Source organism: Panthera pardus, unplaced genomic scaffold (assembly GCF_024362965.1).
Source record: "Panthera pardus isolate Hobbes unplaced genomic scaffold, ASM2436296v1 HiC_scaffold_13, whole genome shotgun sequence".
Taxonomy (NCBI): Eukaryota; Metazoa; Chordata; class Mammalia; order Carnivora; family Felidae; genus Panthera; species Panthera pardus.
This window is the reverse complement of record NW_026526688.1, coordinates 81861463-81881936: the sequence shown is the minus strand read 5'-3', so window position 1 is coordinate 81881936 and position 20474 is coordinate 81861463. Positions and strand designations below refer to the sequence as shown.

Below are 20474 nucleotides of genomic sequence, written 5' to 3'. Positions count from 1 at the left end.
TCAAGAGACAAAATTTAATATATGCACACAGTTTTATATATAATGCAGCATCACACCATGTAGGGCATTTACTCTTATTTTATACATTCAGATATGTTTGAAACACTTCTTAAGGCTACAAAACAGAACATAGAAAAATAAACAGGAATATATCCAACACTTACAAAAAGTGATATGATAAAGAATATAAAGTACTATTTTCCTTTCAACACTTCAAAAGATATGTATATATACTTTTTTTTTTTTTTACAAGTAACATCACAAATGATCACATCTTCACATGCTTTTAAGTATTATTTGTACTCAGTGTAAGGCTATTATCATTTTTCATACATAAATTTTCTTCTAGCTCTGTAACAATGCAATTTTTAATCCATTCAAGTAAACTCAACCCCAAAGTTGCTGTTTCCCAGCATTAAGACATGCACCCACCCCTCTTCTAAGATTTTCTAAAACTTGTATTTCGGGGGGAAAAAAAATTCCCATTTAGTGGGAAATCCCAATCAGCGGGAGAGTAAATGGCTGACGCTAGTAGCAAAACCTTAGTTCTTTGAAAATGACATATTGGAACTGAGCCATTACTAAGATTTTAAACAAAAACATAATAGTATTTAGACATTAAATAGGAAGCAAAATACAGTAAACAGAAATCGTGTAGCCAAATATGCATTCTCTTCAGCTACACTAAAATGGACCTTGCTTAGTACCCATAAGTGAAAGACTAAGGTTACCTCATCTAAAACCAAAGGTAAAATAAATGAGGCATAAATAAATATTGCTAGTTTCTAGGATGGCTGAATGTTTTCTAAACCAGAAATGGTCAGAAAGGAACTTTATTGCACCAAGTCAATCATTAGCAAGTTTGCAGTTCACAGGCATTTTAATTCAACCTTGAGTCACAAAGGAAACACACTGCAAGAATATACATAGTTTGCATCAAATAAGCTGTTGTCAGCATCGTGGTTTGGGAAGACCTACTCCTGCCAGGTCAAGGCAGGTTCTGAGCTTAGGTCAGCCATGAAAATGAACATATGGGTTACCAGGAAACAAGACAAGGACTGCACAGATGCTGGCATCCTGCTGCCACCGACTGAGTGGAACAAGAGCCGAAGATGCATCTGAGAGGAAACGAGGAAACGACTGGAAGAGAAATATACACGACGCTAAAAGGAAAGGGACAGGAATCAAGTTCAGCAAAAGCAACTAACTAAAATGAACAGGTGAGCTTTGGTCATTCTAAACATCTGTTCTTCAAAATGCGTATAATCGTAATATGGTGAAGTTCCATAATTTCCAACTCAAAATACAAATGATTCTCACTTCTAAGCTTTTGTTTTTCTCTTATACAGGAACGTTGTATCTTATAGCAACATACCTTATGACTCAGTTAAAATGAAGGAGGACAAAAGCTTGCTTGGCCCTAATTTGACCGCAGTATAAGGCAAAATCCCCTGCACTAATACATTTAAAACAAAACTAAAGGGAAAATAAAAACTGACCTTCATGCAAAGACTAGTAATTTTAAAACTAATTATCAAAAGTCAGAATCCTTTTAGTCCAGAGGTCACTGAGTAAAGTACAATCTGCTACTAAAGTTCTCTTTCAGCACTGTTTCCGTCATGTCCTGGAGGTAAGATATGGGAAACAGGAAGCAAATCAGTGTTTCCTGCAGGAACTATATATTCTGTTAACTGAGGTAAGACACAGGGACAGTAAAAACATGAATGATATTCTTTCCTATCCAATTTTGAGACGTGTCCAGAAGAAATCGATCAAATCTCAGTCAGAAGATCAAAGACACTGGGAAGAGCAATTTCTTTTGGACTCCTGAGATCAAACGTCTTTGAACATTAAAATCTAGTCATTATAATCTAAATGTGTTTTCATAACAATTATCAGGTAAGCTAATGTGACATATAAAAAATAATGAGCTGAAAGTGGAGGACCCTATAATCTCATTCCATTAACAACTGTTTCTGTTAACTAAGATAAAAATGGCTTCAGCAGTACTTTCCCCAATTGTTCTAGCTTAGAAGATGACAACAGAAATTCCTTTCAACAAGTTCTCTCAAATTTTTTTTTTCCACAAGACCATCCATCTTTACAAATTCCTACCTAGCACCATCATAATAAAATGTTATCTTCCAAAGTGCTCTCTAAAATCCTATGTCACAAAACATCTAAATACTAATCACTACTCAAATCAGCAGTTACACAGACATTAGGTAATTAAAACAACACAGAGGTAAATAACCATCATTACAGTACAGTGGAGATTCAACTGAGCCTAGCTGGCATCCAAACATTCCTGTGGGTAATCAAAGAACCCAGAGAACTCATCTGCTTCAGTTTGTCAAATTCAAGTGAATTGTATTTGCTTTTAAAAGTAATTTGCTGTTTAAAAAAAAAAAACTATTTTTGGCTAGGTATATTACACATGGCATGCAAAGGGAAATTACTACATCATTTGCATAGCACTCAAACTTCCTGACCAAAAGAAAACATAAACACAGATGCATGAATACTGTGTTGATTCAGAGTTAAATCTCCAACTGAGAAGAGAGTGCAACATGCAAAGGGAATTTCCATAAATACTGCAAAGACCAAAAAGAAGCAGGATCAGGAGAGAGATGTTACAGAAGGGGTAACAAGCTATACAATGCAAAGCAACCATTTTCTAGCAGCATCCTCTAGAAAAGAACTAGAAATCACAATCATCCTTTTTTTGTACAATAGTCCCAGGCATGTGACAAGTAGAACATGCAAATGTAAAGTGATACACATAACCAATGGTGCAAAGAGAAAAACAAAACACAGTAACTCCATAGAAACCTGTCAAGCTAAAAATTTTTTTAACATTTCTTCTCACAAAATATTTAAATCTGTCAGTGCATTAGTGTTAAAGTGGCATTAAAAAACTTCTGCAGTTTTAACAGATGCAGATTATTTTCAAAATGCATAGCATCTACATTTCTTTCAAGTAGGCACCATGATATTTACACCAGTGCTAGGAATTCTTGGTGGAAACAGCCATTTCATTAGATTTCCTATTATTTCTTAAACATCTGTCTTGTATGCGATCTCAAGTTCAACAAATACTCACCAAAATTCAAAAATATACCCTATGAATATTAAAAGAACTATATACAACATTTCTAAGACACAGGTTAATAGGCTGCCTTATGTGTAATATTAAAGAGAAGACATTATTCAAGTTTGACAGATATTGAGATGAAAGGCCTTTGGGTTGGAAGCATTTCAAAAGACAACAGTGTTTTAGGCTAAGAATCATTTGAGCCCAGTTTATGACTAAGGCATTGCATAATAAAATATACATTTCTATTTGGTGCAATGTTATGTTTTGGAATCTATAGTGTGTCAAATGGTATATTTTTCTTGTCACTTTAGTAAACACTATAAAGCACACATTTCCAACATCTGAAATTAAACTTATGTAAGGAAAAAAACCAAACACTAAATCTAAGTTTTATATTAAGCTGTTTATAAAAAATACTTTAACAAAGTTATTTTCTACTTTTTATGGGGGCAGCTACCTGATAAACAGATTTTGAACAAAGAAAAATGGCAATGCCAGGAATTCACCTGCCCCTTGAACGCATATCCAAAATCTCTTGTCCAGGATGGGAGTGAGGGTGAAGGGGGAGGGGAGGAGATAGTTCCAATGTGGGTTTTTATTTAATGATTTTGTTAAAGCCTTCAGAAACATTCCACCTAAGAAGAGGTTTCTGCTCTAAAATACCACAGCAGCGACCGTCAAGTGTTTTGTCCCCGATGGCCATCTCCCATCCCAGACCTCCTCCTATCCCCCCGATAAGGCCGTCCTCGGACATTTCGATGGTACTGATAACCTTCATCTCGGCTTCTGCTTGGCTGCCCCTTCCAGGACTCCTCACCTCGCGCATGTTGATAACCTCCTCTACCAGAAGAGCCCCAATCACTTTTGTACTTCCTGCCTCCATAAGTCTGATTATAAAACTGCTTGGATCTACCACTTCTCAGAATATTAGATACTTCGTTTTCATCTTCTGAACTCTCTTCTTTTGGTCTTTGCACTCTGCTAGCCACAGAGTTGGCCCCACTGACCACATCAGCAGCAATCTTAGGATCTTTCACTTTTTCTGACTTCTCCTTCAGACTTGGAATGGTCCTCTTAGGCTCAAGCTCAACAGGCACAGTTTCTCTCTCTCGGTTTAGAATCTGAGTGGGAAGATGAGCCTTTTCCTCTGCTACAGGAGGGATGGTAGCCGATGCCAGATCTGCCTTAGGTGTCTGGGATGACTGCTCCGCTCGGCCCTCACGCTTACTCATACTAGCTTCAGGGAGAGAATGTGTGCCTTCGCCTCTAGCCTCCCGAAACTCATCCACTGCTGAAACTGAACCACATTCTTTAGACAGATCCAGATTTTCCAGGGGGAGATCCAATTCTTTCTCATCAGAGGGCAGAACAATATTCTGCCGCATTACTGGATTTTCTATAAATCCCTGAAAAGGGTATCCATACCAAACATGAGGAAAGAAAGGAGGTGCAATAGGAACTGGGCCTAAGAATGGACTAGGTCCAAAGGACGGTTGTGGGAACATATTCTTGCCACTTAGTGACTCTTCATATTCAGCATGAAGAAGCTGCCCAGAGTTTTCAGATTCAAGATCAGGCTGGTAAGACAACTGTCCGTGACCTTCAGACACCTGAGATGGAGGGATGACCAGAGGTGAAGAATATGTTGGTGGTCCAATCTCTGCCTGTGGCATCTGACCATTAACACTGGCCTCAGTCTGCATAGGAAAGTGTGCATCGGTACAGGTACAATCACTTTCATTCTGAGCAGAAGGAGCTTCCTGGAACCAAGGATTTGGAGGATACACAGGGACAGAGACCTTTGGGTACATCCTGCAGGCTGCCAGGTAGGCCTGGTGCAGAGGGTACAGGTAAGAATGTGGGGCCCACATAGGACAACTATACGCCTAAAAGAGACAAAAACAGTAACATAAACAAAAAGGGGAAAAGAAGTTTAGAGTGAGTGCATCAAATGTCTCGTGCCTACCAAGACCATATAATCACTGTGATATAGAACATGAAAAGGACTTACAAAATTCAATCACTGCTCTAAGATTCCATTCTTTATTCCTATCTAGAAATGAACCCAAACTCCTGGTACTGAGGTGACAGGAGACAATGTAATGAACTCACCCACAGATTATCATAATCATTAATTCCATCCTTTGGATATAACTACATCCCAGATCTGTAACTAGATCCCAGAAACAACCACCATTAAGCACTTGAGCTGCCAGCTTTGAATAGCTCAATCGCTGGTTGTTTAGCTTGACCTGCACTTGTATTCTGGCTCCACCACGAACTCACTGTGTCACCCCATGCCAACTAGTTAATGGGTCTGGACCTTTCTGTTCTACCAGAAAAATATTGGTATAGAAGTAGATGATCCCCAGTGTTAAGACTCCACAGGTCTAGGAGCCAGACCCAAGGGCATTCCAACGGCAAGGATTAAGTCAGAGAAGGTAATACTGAAAATAATCCGAATCCTTCCCCTGCAAAGGGCCAGCTAACCACCAAACATGAAGAAAAATGTACCAGCTAATTGGCAAATTAACCAATTAGCTAAAGCCAACATTAACTAGGTAAATATAAAACAAGGCAGTGAATACAGTAGACGATAAAATTAATTAAGTCTCCTTGTATGAACTCACTGGTAGATTACAGTACAGCAATTCATTTCATATTTTAATAGTCTAAAACCCACAGAAATTAATCCAAGACAGGAGCTAACACATCAGGACACAGAGTTCTCCAGCCTCTCTTTCTAAGGCAAGTTATTTCTAGGTTGACTACTTCCGAAAGGATACCTCTGCTACGCTCGTGAACACACCACCTCCCATAGGAGAAGTTTTACAAGGTTTTTCCTTCTACCTTTCAACAAATGAGGTAGATGGAAGAGTATTATCCACATAACACAAATGAAAAAAGCTAAGATACACTAAATGACTTGCCCAGAGACAGGCAGCTAAAAAGTGATGAAGCAGAATTTCAAACCCAGATCTTCCACTGAATTCCCCAATGAGGGCATTTTCACTAGGCTGCCCCAGGAATGAGGACCATTTCCTGAATATATTCACAGGGTTAAACCATTTCCAGTTAAAAAAACAAAAAACAAAAACAAAACAAGCAAGTTCTAGAGCCTCAACCACTACCAAAAACACACAATACAGTGCTGAAAATCCTAGTTCTTAAAATAATGTGATCTAGTAAACCTTAGGTTGTTATTCACTGACAGGGTAGGAGTTAAGATTATTTAAATACTGGTAATTTAAAACAGCATTAACTTAAAACCAACTTTTAAATGATAAAATGTAAATACCTTTACACCAAGATTAAAGAAGAATCGAAGAATGTTCTTATCTAAAAATAAATAACAATAATTACTAAAATCATACACTCAAAAAGGGGTTTTTTTCCCATTATCCTCAAACAATATAGCTCTGAAGACAATTTTGCCTACTCAAATTGTTTCCTCTAACCTGTAATATGAAACACAGGTAAAAACTGTAATAACCCAAATCAAGTTCTGTTACTGTAAGGTAATTCCAGGTTCAATATGCTTTGTCTGTGCTAACATCTAAGTCCTAAAATGGCTTAAATTGAGATTTTTATCTGATTAAAATTAATTTTGTGTGAAGGAAATTCAGGTGTTCAGTGTATTGGTTTCCCAACTTCTCCGTGGGGTTTTAAAAATTACGAAATAAAAATGTTGGGGGATAAGAATAAAATCAACATAAACCTAACTCATTATTAACATTAGAAAGTATTCATTCGACATTAACCAGTTATCCATAGACTCAAACATCAAACCACTAATAAAACAAAACTGTCCACAAAATCCAGGTAAAGAGCATAAAGTCACTGCATTACTTTCAATTTTTCTACAGATAGAAAATTCTGCAAACTAAAATTCCTTTAAAAAAAGGCAAACTTAAAAGAAATTCTTAAAAAATACATAGTTATATTCATTCCTCTCATTTTTTTCATGGAAAAATAGGAGTGGTCTCAAAACCCAGTCCAGTGAAGAGAAAACTCAGTAATGCTTAGTTACCTAGTTGGTGACATTATTAAAATTTAACTCAAAATGGTTTTAGGCTGTTTTTGAAAAAAATGACATACGGGAGGGATAGTTACTAAATATACAAAAACCATATTCCAATCAAACACAAGCTGAAACAAAGTGAATGCCTCATAGCCAAATCCTTCTCTCCCTACAGTCAGCCCTTCGGGTTCCTCCTAAGTAACATAACCTCTGACCCCTATTCACATTTCCTGCTGAACCCATATCAGTATTTGATAAATAAAATCATTCTGAACTAGGAAAAGGATCTCACCTTTAGGCAGGTCCTCCCCGGTGTGACACAGTGAATAAGGTGGTGCAATGGCTCGATCTCCCTTTTCATTATAAGGAAACCCAGGGTAGAGTGGGTCCTGGTAAAGGCTCAACGTCTGAGGCAAAGGCATCAAGGGCTGGTTAACTGCCTGTATTGACACAGGAACTGGAGAGGGTGTTAAATGAGCTTGGGACACAGCAGAATCAGGTCCAGTAGTCAGAGTCTGTGTCACTGACAAAACAGGAATTTGAGCAGGGACACCTACAAAAGAGAAAAAGGAAGCACAAGCTATAAAAAGGTGAAAATATTTCTCCCTAAAATATAAGTCTACATGAAGCTAAAAAGGTAAAGAATGCTGTACAACTAACATAACTGATAAAAAGAGGCGTTTAAGCAATCTTTTATTGATTATTGATTATTAACCTTTTGCTTTTTATTAAGCACCTTTTATACCAACTAAGGACCCTCCGAGACACACAGGAGGAAATGAGGCCAGGAAACAAGCCTTGAGTCAATGTCCTCTAACAGTAGCTCTTACAAACATGAGCAAGACACACAGCCTGGCAAAAGGTTCAATGGCTGGGGCAGGGGGAGTATCAAGTGCTGGTCAATGGGAAATGCAAACTGTGATTGTCAGTGCTGAGCAATCGAAGCAACTAGTGGGGACAACCAGCTCAAACATTTTGCTCCTGAGATCCTGAGGGTCCATGTCGAATACCAAATTAAACTGGTCCTCCCATGCTAGAAGCAGGGCAAAACAGAGGATCACAAAAAGCTCTGTGAGGCTCCACACGCCTAACCCTGTTCTGAGGTCAAGCTATCAAGAATTTGAAGTCTCTGGGGTGCCTGGTTGGCTCAGTCAGCAGAGTGTGCAACTCTTGATCTTGGGGTCACTGAGTTCGAGCCCCATGTCGGAAAAAGATTACTTGAGAAAATATTTTTAATAATAATTTTAAAAGTTTAAAAATAAAGAACTTAAAGTCTCTGACTTGGAAAGCTTTCGTTGGCTGGTTCAAGGAACTTTTTAATTCTTATCTAACCTGTTGGTCCGAAAGTTGTAGGTTCACTTGGCCAGGCTGGCACAGTGGCTGGTAAAGAAGGCACCGCAGGAGTTAGATGTACCTCTGGAGAAACTAGAAGGGGAGCTGGATTTGACAAAGACACATGTTCTGCTGGCTTCTTCAAGAGAGGGGGTGGAAAAAGACAAAAGTTCATTTTGCTTAACACTAATTTTAACACCAAATGTACCCTGAGCTGCCTTTTACATAACTACAGCTTCTATATAGATTTTTCTGATCTCAGAAATGAAAAACACAGTAGATAAAATTTCCACCCAAATTTAATCCTAACCAAGGATTGCCTACCAAAAGTCACAGAAGACACTGGCAGAGACATAAACAAACTCTAAAGCATCTTAAATAATGCTTTTCCAGGAAAGAAAGAAAAATCACTGAAATCATTTTGAAATTCACGAGTTCTTTAGAACTGCTCTTCACACACAGATATACCATAAACTGTATGCTTTCTAACGAACATGAAGAATGTTAACTGAGAGGCAAGGAAGGACTAAGAACTTTATTCCTATATTAGACTGAGACCCTCCCTTCTATAAAGTGTTAAAGATTCAGACAACTCTTTAGGAAGTTTTAAAATACTGCAGTAATTTGTAATTTCCCTTCAAAAATCTAATTTTCAAGCCAACCCAACCCACCATAAAAATAACACAAGACACCAAATATTAAGTTTATTCAAAATCAATTCACAAGTAAGGCTTCTATGTCCAAAATATGGTGATTATAAAAATAACATTCCAGGTGGCACCTGGGAGGCTCACTTGAACACCCGACTCCTGATTTCAGCTCAGGTCATGATCTCAGTTAGTGGGTTCAAGTCCTGTGCCGCACTCTGTGCGGACAGCTCAGAGCCTGGGGCCTACTTCAGATTCTGTGTCTCCCTCTCTCTCTCTGACCCCTGCCCCTATGCTCTGTCTCTAAAAAAATAAATGTTAAAAAAAATTTTTTTAATAAATAACATTCTACAGAGGAATGTCTGGCTGGCTCAATCAGTAGAGTATGTAGCTCTTCAGGTTGTGAGTTCAAGCCCCACACTGTGTGCAGAGATTACTTCAAAATAAAATCTTTAAAGGGGCACATAGGTGGCTCAGTCCCGTAAGTGCCTGACTGATTTCAGCCCAGGTCATGATCTCACGGTCATGAGATCTGAACCCCACCTCAGACTCTGCACGGACAGCAAGCAGCCTGCTTGGGATTCTCGGTTTCTCTCTCAAAAAAAAAAAAAAAAAAAAATCCACAGAAACAGAACATTCTAGACTAAGCGACAAAAGAATTACAGATGAATCATAACTGTACCCAAATTATGACGCCAGAGTAAATCCTCCCAATTTATTATTTATTTAAGAGAGAGAGAGAGAGAGAAAGAGAGAGGGAGAGAGGGAGAATGGGGGAGAGGGGCAAGAGAAAGAGAGAATGCTAAGCAGGCTCCAAACTAACAGAGGGGCCCTGATGCTGGGCTTGATCCCACTAACCATGAGATCATGACCTGAGCTAAATAAATTCAAGAGTCATATCCTCAAACAACTAAGCCATCCAGGCACCCCTGGGTTTCTTTCTTCTTTGTATGATCATTTAAAAACAGGGGCACCTGGGTGGCTCAGTCGGTTAAGTGTCCAACTCTTGATTTTGACTCAGATCAGGATCCCAGGGTTGTGGGATCGAGCCCCATGGTCATGGGATTGAGTCCCACATTGGACTCTGCGCTGACAGCATACAGCCTGCTTGGGGTTCTCTCTCTCCCTCTCTCTGCCCCTCCCCCACTTGCTCTTTCTCTCTCAAATAAACATTAAAAAAAGAAGAAAAACCCCACAGAATGAAGCATTCAATGTCAAATTCAACAATGTACTTACTTGCTCTGCAGGTGGGCATTCTAATTTCTTTGACTTTGATGGTGATGAAACTCTTGTACATTTCTCATCACTAACATTCTTTAGAAGCAAAAGCGAAACTTTATGTCAAAAACCCAAATTCTATGATAATCATGGTTGTCTCTACAGTTCACCCTACCTGCACCTGACTGAACCCTCTCACGACTAAGTATTTTTTCAATTATACCTGGTCTTAAACAGGTAGATAACTTGGCCTGCACATCTTGATCCTATCAAACTATTAGACAGTTTTTACTGGGAACGTGATTTCAAAAATCTCTAAAAATCTCAATCTATATACAGTAATGGAAAGTAAAGCTACTCTCCACTCTCCACCAATTCAGATAGGTGATCAACATGTAGCCTTGAAGAAATGGTTATAATTTGTGAGTGAATTCTCCTCAAGTACTATCATCTTTTCCCAATTTTTTTCCTCTGCTTTTCTACTTCTGTAACACTTAGTTATTAAATGATGAAATCACCTCCAGCTTCTCCTTTTACTTCTTCCTGCTATACTACCCACGATGTTTAAGAAGGAAAAGAGAGAAAGAAAAGATGCAATTAGTATTTAAAACATTTACCTCCAATGCGCTTGGCTCAGGTTTTTTATCCAAGTGTGAATGTCCATGGACAGAGTCTATAACAGACCAAGATAAAAAAGAAAACAGTATCAACTACTAGACAGGTCTGAGGACAGAATAAAATATGAAGACAGAGCCTAAAGGACTATCTGAACTGTGTTTAGTCAGTGAAAAATGCAGTTTTCAGAATAACATTTAACATGCTTTAGCTTGAGTCAATGTGTCTCTGCAATAGTGAGATACATGACATTATACTGTTTAATGATTTAAAAAGGGTTCTTTCCCAATGTATGACTTTAAGCCAGGCACAGAGCTCTAGCATCTGCTTTCAAATGATGAAATAACATACCTTTATCTTTCCGTTCTTCGGTATCCATTCTCCGCCTGCTTCCTTTTCTATCACTTACATGTGACGATTTTCTCTGGACACATGGGTTGCTACTCTGAGAAGGTGACTGACTGACTGATGAGCTCTTAAAATGAACAAAAACCCAACACTTTGTTTTAAAGATTTACTCACAAATATATGAACAAAAGTCTTGCAATTAATCTTAACTCTTCATACAGCTGATCAGAAATCTCAATATTCATCGCCCTGTCTTTATACTTCCAAAACTACAAAAAATAGGACATGGGTTCATGTTTAATTAATACGGCAACAGCCTTATTAATAAATCAAAAATATCAGGCAATCAGACCATCGGCCTAAATTAGGAGTGAAACCCCCCTTCAGGAAGTCACCCTTACCAAACCTTCACCTTGCAACCTACACTTACATTCTTTGCACCAAGAATAGCACTCCTCATACCAACCTTCAAAAGCAGCTATTGTAGGGCCACAGTCCTTTGTGAGGGAAAGGAAAAATACCCAAGTGCAAATTAGCAGATACAGTACACTAGGATTCTTACCACTGAAAATGCTGACCATCGGCAAATTACTTAAGCTCTGCATGTGAGCCAACCTTCTAACTGGTGAAACAAAGGGACTGGAGTAAGTCAGGTTTCCAAGCTAACCTATCACTGAAGTCCTTTCCTCCTCTATCTCTTTGTGAATAAATGTTGCACACAGCTGAGAATAGGATCTCAGCCTTCTGTGGCAGGAGTTTCCTAGAAGACAAACCTGAGTCACTATCAAATCCAAGACAGATCAACAGGTCTTAAAATGGTGAGTATGACAACCCATTTTAATAACCAAAAAATTTCAATTTATTCCATCGCATTTACAGTAGTTGTATTTTTATCATTCACTAACAACAGCAACAAAAAAAAAAAAAAAGAAAAGAAAAAGCTAGGAGTACAAGCTTAAATGATTTGTACTTTTTTTATTATCTAAATGTTATGTTATGGGAAAATAACATCTATCACACTGGAGACAAATATACTTAGATATAGACCACGCCTAATGCACACACAGATTTGGGCACATCTTCCAATAACTAAGCTCCAACCCCTGTGCCAGACTGAACTGCTATTCCAGATTAGTGGTTTTCAACTGAGCATCTGATACTTCTAAAGGATTCCACAGAGGTCAGAGGACAGAGAATGGAGTGTATGATGCTTTAATATTTTATACTGGTATACCTGGTAGCCTCCTGTAACGTTCTATTTCATTTGTTTAATCCATTGTTAAGAAAAAAGTGCCCAACCACCATTCTGAATCACACAGCACTTGGTACTACTTACCAATATTTAAAAGACCACAGGCACAGGGCTACCACTACTTCCAAACTGAATTGGTTACCTTTCTCTCTATGCTGCCAATGAACCCTCCTCACAGAGCATTTTACTTCACTCTCTAGGAGAACTATTTTTCCTTCTGACTCCCCCAAAAGAATGAAGAAACCCAAGGGTAAGAGAACATTTCTTTCATCAGAGAGGTATTCATCATAGCCCAGCATCTGACACACAGAGCAAGGGCAAAGCCACAGGGGTTACATATAGCAGCACCTCCCAACAGCCAACACTCTGACAACTCTTCTTGGATATATTAGGTCCTGGTGTATTTAGTAAAGGACACTGAAGAGTTTCCTGATTTTATAGATGTATCTTTTTTACTGAATGTGAACATCTATTGCATAACTAACAGAATAAATATATTCTGTTTTGGTTCAGGAGAAAATACTAAACTAGAAGTGAGCTAACCAATTTACTTGCATCAACTCTGCCAACAACTAGTAATATCTTCAGACCTCATCTTCTTCATGAATAATGTAAAAAGGAAGGGCAACTAAATGATCTTTAAGGTACCTTTCAGTTTAAAAATAACTAGTCTACCATTAGAAACTATGGTTTCATATAAAAACTGTATTAAGGACAGACTTCTAAACAACTTTTAAAATCTCTTTTTATACATACGGAAAGGGCTGGGAAAGCCTGTTCATCTCTGTTCTGAATCTCGTAGAGTAAACGAGATTCTTCTATAGCTTGCTTCTCTCTGCGCTCTTCTGGGGAGAGGCCAAAATAGTTAGATTCTCGACTCGTGTGATCAAAATCCTCAGCTCTCTCACGATCAGGTTTTCTGTCAAATAAAACATTGTCATGAAAAAAAAAAAAAAAAAAAGACAAAATGTTTGAGTACCTAAAATAAAATAACCTTTTTTGCAATACAGTATTTGACTAACTTACCTACACTATGATATTACAGAACTTTTGATGGCCTAATAAATGTTCAGTAAATGGAAATTCCTGTAGCTCACGCTACATGACAGTCAAGAAGACTAACAACAGGGGAAAAAAAAGAAAAATATAACTCACTTCTAAATGATACAGAATTGAGTTTTTTTTTCTCTTTTCATCAGGGCAGAAATTTAAACACTTATATATACTCTTTATGCCATATTCCAATACTTTCATAGAATTTACTTTTAAAAGAAAGAGAAAGTTATTAGTTTAAAACTCAAGAGCACTCTCATTTTCTGTACTAAGGGAAACATTCAAAGCGGACACCAGGACCATCCTCCCGCTTTTTGGATGATACTGAAGAGAAATAGAAAGCTGAAAAGAATAAAAATAAAAATACACCCAACTAGATACTAACTGCAAATAAGACTACCATCACCTCATTTGGAAGTCTGGTCCAAGAAGGATGACAAAAAATACACAAGTAGTTTAATAACCTATAACGTAACTCTAATGTGTTTATATGGCTTATAACTATTATAAGCAGTATGAATACTATTTCTACCATGTCAAATAGTTCCACAATAGTGGAAAATGAAAATCCAAAACCTACAGGAAAAACACACTGTCACAATACAAAAACATATAACTTCCTTTAAAGAGTGAGGACACAATGATACCATCTCATTTTTTTTATGTCCAAAATTACGAATAGCCTTTTCATGTCTTCGGATAGTCCCACTTAAAATCACACCCTAATTCCAATAGGGCAGATGTCAATCCCAATTGGGAGGCAGAGGAGCAAATGTGGACCTTCATAATCTTAGTTAAACTAGTCTTTCTCATATCCCAGAGAGGATTCAGCACATGCTACACATCCCTGGAAAGCTAACACTACCCTTATTACACTGTGTCCCATCACCCAAAACTGTCCATCTCACCCTCACCCACCACACAGCAAAAATCAAATCCTTCCTATTTGCATTTTGCTAAAGAGATATCTGGCAATGACATTATTCCTTTTCAGCACTTGCACAATGAAAGTATCCATGTCAATCCTAGGTTTCTATTATATTTTATTATCTCCAAAGGGAGAGACCAATATCAGTAAGAAATGAAAAAGTGAGGTCTCACATCCAACATTACAATTATAACTTCTTTTATTCTATAAAAGAATTCAAAATGAATGTGTTAAATATAAGAAAGTCAAGATAAACCAATGGGCTTAAATCAATTGGACTATTAGTTATAAAATTCCATACTTTAGATTTTTTAATTATACAGAATTATCATTATTATTGAGTATTCAATCATCAGCAGTCTCTACATTTGTGTTAGTGTACTAGTAAAATTCACCCTCACAACCACAGTGGAGAAGGTATACTAACTGCAAATACAGCAGGCTCCTGTCATCAGTCAAATGTTAAAAATTCTTTGAAGCTTTATATCTATAAATCACCCACTGCCTTCTCCTATGAAGCGTTATAATACACAGCTAACACATTAAAAAAAAAAAAAAAAAAAGATCCTAGTAAGACAAAGACATTTCACAATTGGTTATTCTACCAATTCCTAAGAGATTGGATACAACACGAGAAACACACCGGACATAAATTCAATCTGTAGTAAATAAAATCATACAATTAGTTATTTAGTAGTGTATGTGTATTTTCTTTAATATTTAAAACACTAAAGAGTATCTGTGCTCAAGGGGAAAAAAATGATCCTTCTCAAGTCTACTAAAAAAGTGAGAATTTTATTAAAGGAAAATCTCAATTCTGCCTATGACATTCCTATATTTACTTCATATTTTTAGGTTTCCAAAGTTAATATTCAAAATAAGTTAGCCCTCTTAAACACTTTGCCTGCTTTGAATAAGAAGCTATTGGATATTAATGGAGTCTAATGTCCAAACAACAAACTTCAGCCACAACTACTTGATTAACGGTTCCAATTCTGTCTGTGGGGAGCAATAACCCACGAGGAGCCCTGAATGTCCTGACACATTATTGCTGGGTTTGCCAAGAATTCAAGGCCCTGACTACTCCTTGCCGAGGGCAATTCTCAGGACTGTGTGTGTATGACTAACTTTAAAGGATTGAAGTAACATCTTCAAGGATTTTTTTTAAATGAGTTTTTTATTCTTTGTTAACGCTTATTTATTTTGAGAGAGAGCACACGCATGCAGGCACGGCAGGGGCAGAAAGAGAGAGAATCCCAAGCAGGCTTCGCACTGACAGCTGGATGCAGGGCTCGATCTCATGACCATGAGGATCATGACCTGAGCATACCTGAGCCAAAATCAAAAGTCAGACACCTAACTGACTGAGCCACCCAGGCACCCCTCTTCTCAATGATTTTTAATCATTTGTTCTCATTAGAACTTTTGGAAAGTTGATTATGAATATATACCTACTTTTTACAAATATGTAAAGTATCCCTGCAGGGATACACAAGAATCTGCTAACACAGGATGGCCTCTGCAGAAGGAAACTAGATCACTGGGAAAATAGAAATAGGAAGAATTATCAAATAAATAAACTTTTGAATGTTTTGGACTTTGAACAATATAATTTCCTACCCCTAATAGTTTGTTAAACTAAAAAGAAAAATGTTAGAGACTTGAAGTAGTGGTGTTTTTTTATGATTAAACTGTGCTTTCGTAATTCAAATCCTAAACCTTGGTACCTGTGCATATGACTTTACTTAAAAATAGGGTCATTGAAGAAGTAATCAAGTTAAGATGAGGTCATACTAGGGTAGGGTGGGCCCTAAATGCAAAATGACTGGTATCCTTATTAGAAGACAGACAGACACAGAGGGAGAACTGCATGTGATGATAAAGGCAGAGGAGTGATGCATCCATAAACCAGGGAACACCAAGGACTGTAGGCAACACCACAGAGAGGAACATGAAAGAGATTCCCACCCACCCCCCCCCCCCCCGCCTTCAGAAAGAACATACACCTACTGACAACTTGATTTCAGACTTCTAGCCTCCAAGACTGAAAATAAACTTCTGTTGTTGGGACACCTGGGTGGCTCAGTCAGTTGGGCATCTGACTATGGCTCAGCTGATGATCTCACAGTTCTTGAGTTCAAGCCCCACATGGGGCTCTGTGTGCACAGCAAGGAGCCTGCTTGGGATTCTGTCTGCCTCTCTGCCTCTTCCCCAGTCCCTCCCTCTCTCTCTCAAAAATAAACATTTAAAAAAAAAATTATGATCCTTAAAGCCACCCAGTTTGTGGTACCTTGCTATAATAGCCCCAGAAAACTAAGTGTATTTGTAATGTCAGCCTAGGAACCTACAACTGTCTATAAGATGTTACATAAGCTGTCTTTAATGACAAAAAGTTCAGTATATTCCCAAGAAAGGGGAATGCCCAAAAGCTAAAAATAAAGGAACTTCAAACCACAGCTAGATACATTAGCTGATGCTCTAACTGTTCAGGCAACTGGGGATAGGAGGTTTGGAATGGGTAAGGCACTGGTCACAGCAACCTAGGAGGGCTCCAGCATCCACAAGACACAGGGCCACATTTGCATGAAAAGGACAGCCTCAACTTAAGACACATCCTCTCAAATAAAGTTCCTCAAAAGGGCTATAAACTACTCCACAAAAAGGCAGATTAGGGAAAAAATAAAATCCACTGCACAGGAAAATTATGATCCTGAAGTTCATCTGTCTCCGGATATTCAGTCAGATTGCTAATATTCATGATTACATTTATTTACAAAACTTGTAGCCCCATTCAATATGAGACACATTACCACAAACAACCCAACCTTATCAGAACTAAACCAACCATTTTGGTTAAATTCCTATATCAAGAGTATATAAAGGGAACATCCCCACCCAAGGAACAGGAATACAATTTGAAATTCAACATTTAACATATTACAAGCTACCAGAAAACAACTAAGTGCAAGAGTAAGATTTGGCTACAATAAGGTCTCCCAAGTCATTTGAAAAAAGTTATTCAAAAATAAAGACGCCTTATCTTCAAATTACTTAGACTTATCTGAAGAGAATTAGGTAATTCTAATAAATTAGAATAAAAATCTAAAAGAACTAAAATCTTCACATGGTATTTTATCAACAATACTTTTAATATACTACAGACAACTAAATGAACAAAAAGTTGTAAATGTTTAAACTCACATAATTTAGCACATAAAAGAAATGCCCCTCAATTTATATTTCTCTTGCATTCAGGAGGTTACCTTATGATCTGTGAGGGTGTCCTATTAAGATTTTTGTGCTCATTGGAGGGTTTCTGAGACTGTGACCCTGCAGAATGACTAGAGAATGCATGTGGTCTTATTCCTGAAGGATGCTGGAGTCGAGGAGGTAGTGCTGATGGAGCTTTTATTGGCTTGCTTTGATTCTTTGGCCCTCTGTAATCCATGTCTGTGACAAGAAGCCAAAAATACCTCATCATTTTCCTATAATAATAATTTAAAAAAAGCCCAAGTACCATCACCCCTCCTCCAAAGAAAGATTAACTGGACATAATCCTAACCAGAGTGGAAATTCTGTCCAGAAGTAGGTTTTCTCATCTTCTTCCCTGATACGGTGTTCCAGCTTTCTGAAGGAGGTGGTTTGAGGTTCTTCGGGGAGTGTCTTCAAAAGAAAGAAAAAGACTTATTATTTTCTTTTAATGTTTATTTACTTTGAGAGAAAGAGAGAGAGAGAGTTGCACGCACATAGAGGAAGGAAAAGAGAGAATCCCAAGCAGGCTCTGCGCTTCAGCACAAACCCAACACAGGGCTTAATCTCATGAATCATGAGATTATGACCTGAGTCAAAATCACGGAGTCGAATGCTTAACCAACTGAGCCACCCGGGAGCTCCAGAAAGACTTATAGTAACAAAATATTCCTAGAAAGAAGATCAATTTTTAAGTATTCTGCATAAATATTTTCAATTTATGGAAGAATTTAGTTTTATAGTTTCTTAGATTAAAAATTAACGTACAAAGCATTTAGCAATCCTAAATTCTAGTCAACTAAGATGACATAAATCAAAAGCATATTTTCCAACCTAAAAAACTAAAGACTAAAAAGCTTTAATCACAATCTAAGCAAAAGATCAGATTAAAAAGGAATGACTGTTTATTCTGTTAGATGTGATGACAGTGCTATAGTTAAGGTAGGGAGGAAGGAGTCCTTACTATGTGAGAGAAACACATAAGCATGTTAAGTGTCTATAAGAAATGGTGTGGTGACGGGGATTTGCTTTAAAATATTCCATCCCATTCTCACTTTTAAAAAGGGGGCGGTTAGGGAGAACAGATTAGAAAAGATTACCAAATGCTGTCAGTTGCTGAAAACAGGGTGATGCTTACACTGGGGTTCACTGTACTGTCTTTACATTTGTGTATTTGAAATTTTCCATAGTAAAGTTTAGGTGTGATTTATTACCCTTTTTTCTAATAAAGACAGCAGCAACTGAAACGAAAGGTGCTGTAAAGTGAGACTGTGGCAGCAAGTCAGCCATTTCACTACTCCATATGACATTTACTGAAAACTAACTACATGCAATGCAGTGTTAAATGAAAATCAGAAATGAATATTGGCCCCTGTCCTCCAATGCTCCCCACTTTACAGTTACAATTTATAGCCAATTTCCCAAACTGCCTTTGTGACAAATGGCACATTTAAAACTGTAAGCAACAAGTTTTTAAAATGTTAACACACAAAACACAAAATTTAAACTCAAACTGCTGTTTCATAAGATCTAAACAAATCCATTTCCTACTAAGAGGCAGTATTTTTGACTGTATTTATAAACACACAGGGCCATTTAGAATTCCTCATGATTTAAGCTAAATGGAAGAGACTGTAAATGTCTTAGTTGAAGAGTAGTACATACTTCTTTCCAAGTTCTTCAACCAAAACTGGCCCATTCTCAGAGTGAACCCCTTGAAAGTCTGCATTAGAAAATTTTCCATTGTGATCCAACCTAACCTGTTGAACAATTCCAGAAAGAAGAAATCAGTCACCTGCTTCCTTTGCGTTAATGATCACCTTTTAAATTTTTATCATTTTCAATTAGAGAGATGACGACTATACACTGTTAAAAACAAAACCAAGTTCAAAAGGGTACACCATAAATAATACTTCTCTGACTTCCCAGGCCTCTGTAGCTCTAGCTAAAATAAAGACTTTTCTTTGTTTACACTTCCTAAATTTTATGAACTGTTTTTGCAAGTAATTCAGGGAGAAGCAAGAGCACAGTCTATCAAGGCTCCAAACAAGAGGCAGCATGTCCTGGTTCTGAACAAAGGACTACAGCACTGCACACACCAGGATTCTAGGCCCATCTTTTTTGTACTTACCAGCAATATGACCTTTGGCAAGATACTTATGCTTCAGTGTCCTCCCATGCAAAATGGAGCTAATAATAGTACCTACATCACTCATGGAGATGGAATGAGGCACACAGGATATACAGAATGGACACTAACTGCAACTTTGCACACAGCAACCACTCTATAAATGAGAGCAACTATTATTTTAATTACTACTGTCTTCTTACTTTTCCAATATTGACAATGTATAACTGAGACCTTTTTGCCCTCTAAAAATAGATCCATCCCATGTTATCTAATATACAACTGTATTACCCAATGGCAATCTGTGACCAGAGAAAGCCTTTCAGTTTCCTCCTATAGTCAAACGACACTCAATGAACAGGGCTGATCACTGCACTAAAGCCCAATGTACAGCAGCTTCAACTTAACCTACTTTTTTTTTTTTTAACTAGATCAAAATCCTAAAGCTGAGGTTTCATTATTCATTAAGCACAAAAGGACCCTTTGCCTTCCTCTCTTCAAGAGTCTAACAATAAAACAGATCTTTCTGAAGTTAATTTGTACCAAAAACTTAAACTACATCTTATATGCTTGAGTATAAATGCAC

The 20474-nt window shown here is 37.6% G+C and overlaps 1 protein-coding gene across 1 annotated transcript in view; it reads right to left on the bottom strand.

Moving 5' to 3' along the window:
* Nucleotides 1-20474, bottom strand: part of OTUD4 (OTU deubiquitinase 4) — a 45998-nt gene continuing 25524 nt past the window's right edge. The window contains exons 11-21 of the mRNA XM_019420540.2: nucleotides 19426-19520; nucleotides 18074-18174; nucleotides 17775-17961; nucleotides 13287-13449; nucleotides 11282-11405; nucleotides 10933-10988; nucleotides 10334-10411; nucleotides 8451-8589; nucleotides 7411-7671; nucleotides 6396-6436; nucleotides 1-4983 (exon numbers count right to left, since the gene is read on the bottom strand). Coding sequence (XP_019276085.2) covers nucleotides 3775-4983; nucleotides 6396-6436; nucleotides 7411-7671; nucleotides 8451-8589; nucleotides 10334-10411; nucleotides 10933-10988; nucleotides 11282-11405; nucleotides 13287-13449; nucleotides 17775-17961; nucleotides 18074-18174; nucleotides 19426-19520 — 2454 coding nt within the window. The 3' untranslated portion in view covers nucleotides 1-3774. The remainder of the gene's footprint in view (nucleotides 4984-6395; nucleotides 6437-7410; nucleotides 7672-8450; nucleotides 8590-10333; nucleotides 10412-10932; nucleotides 10989-11281; nucleotides 11406-13286; nucleotides 13450-17774; nucleotides 17962-18073; nucleotides 18175-19425; nucleotides 19521-20474) is intronic.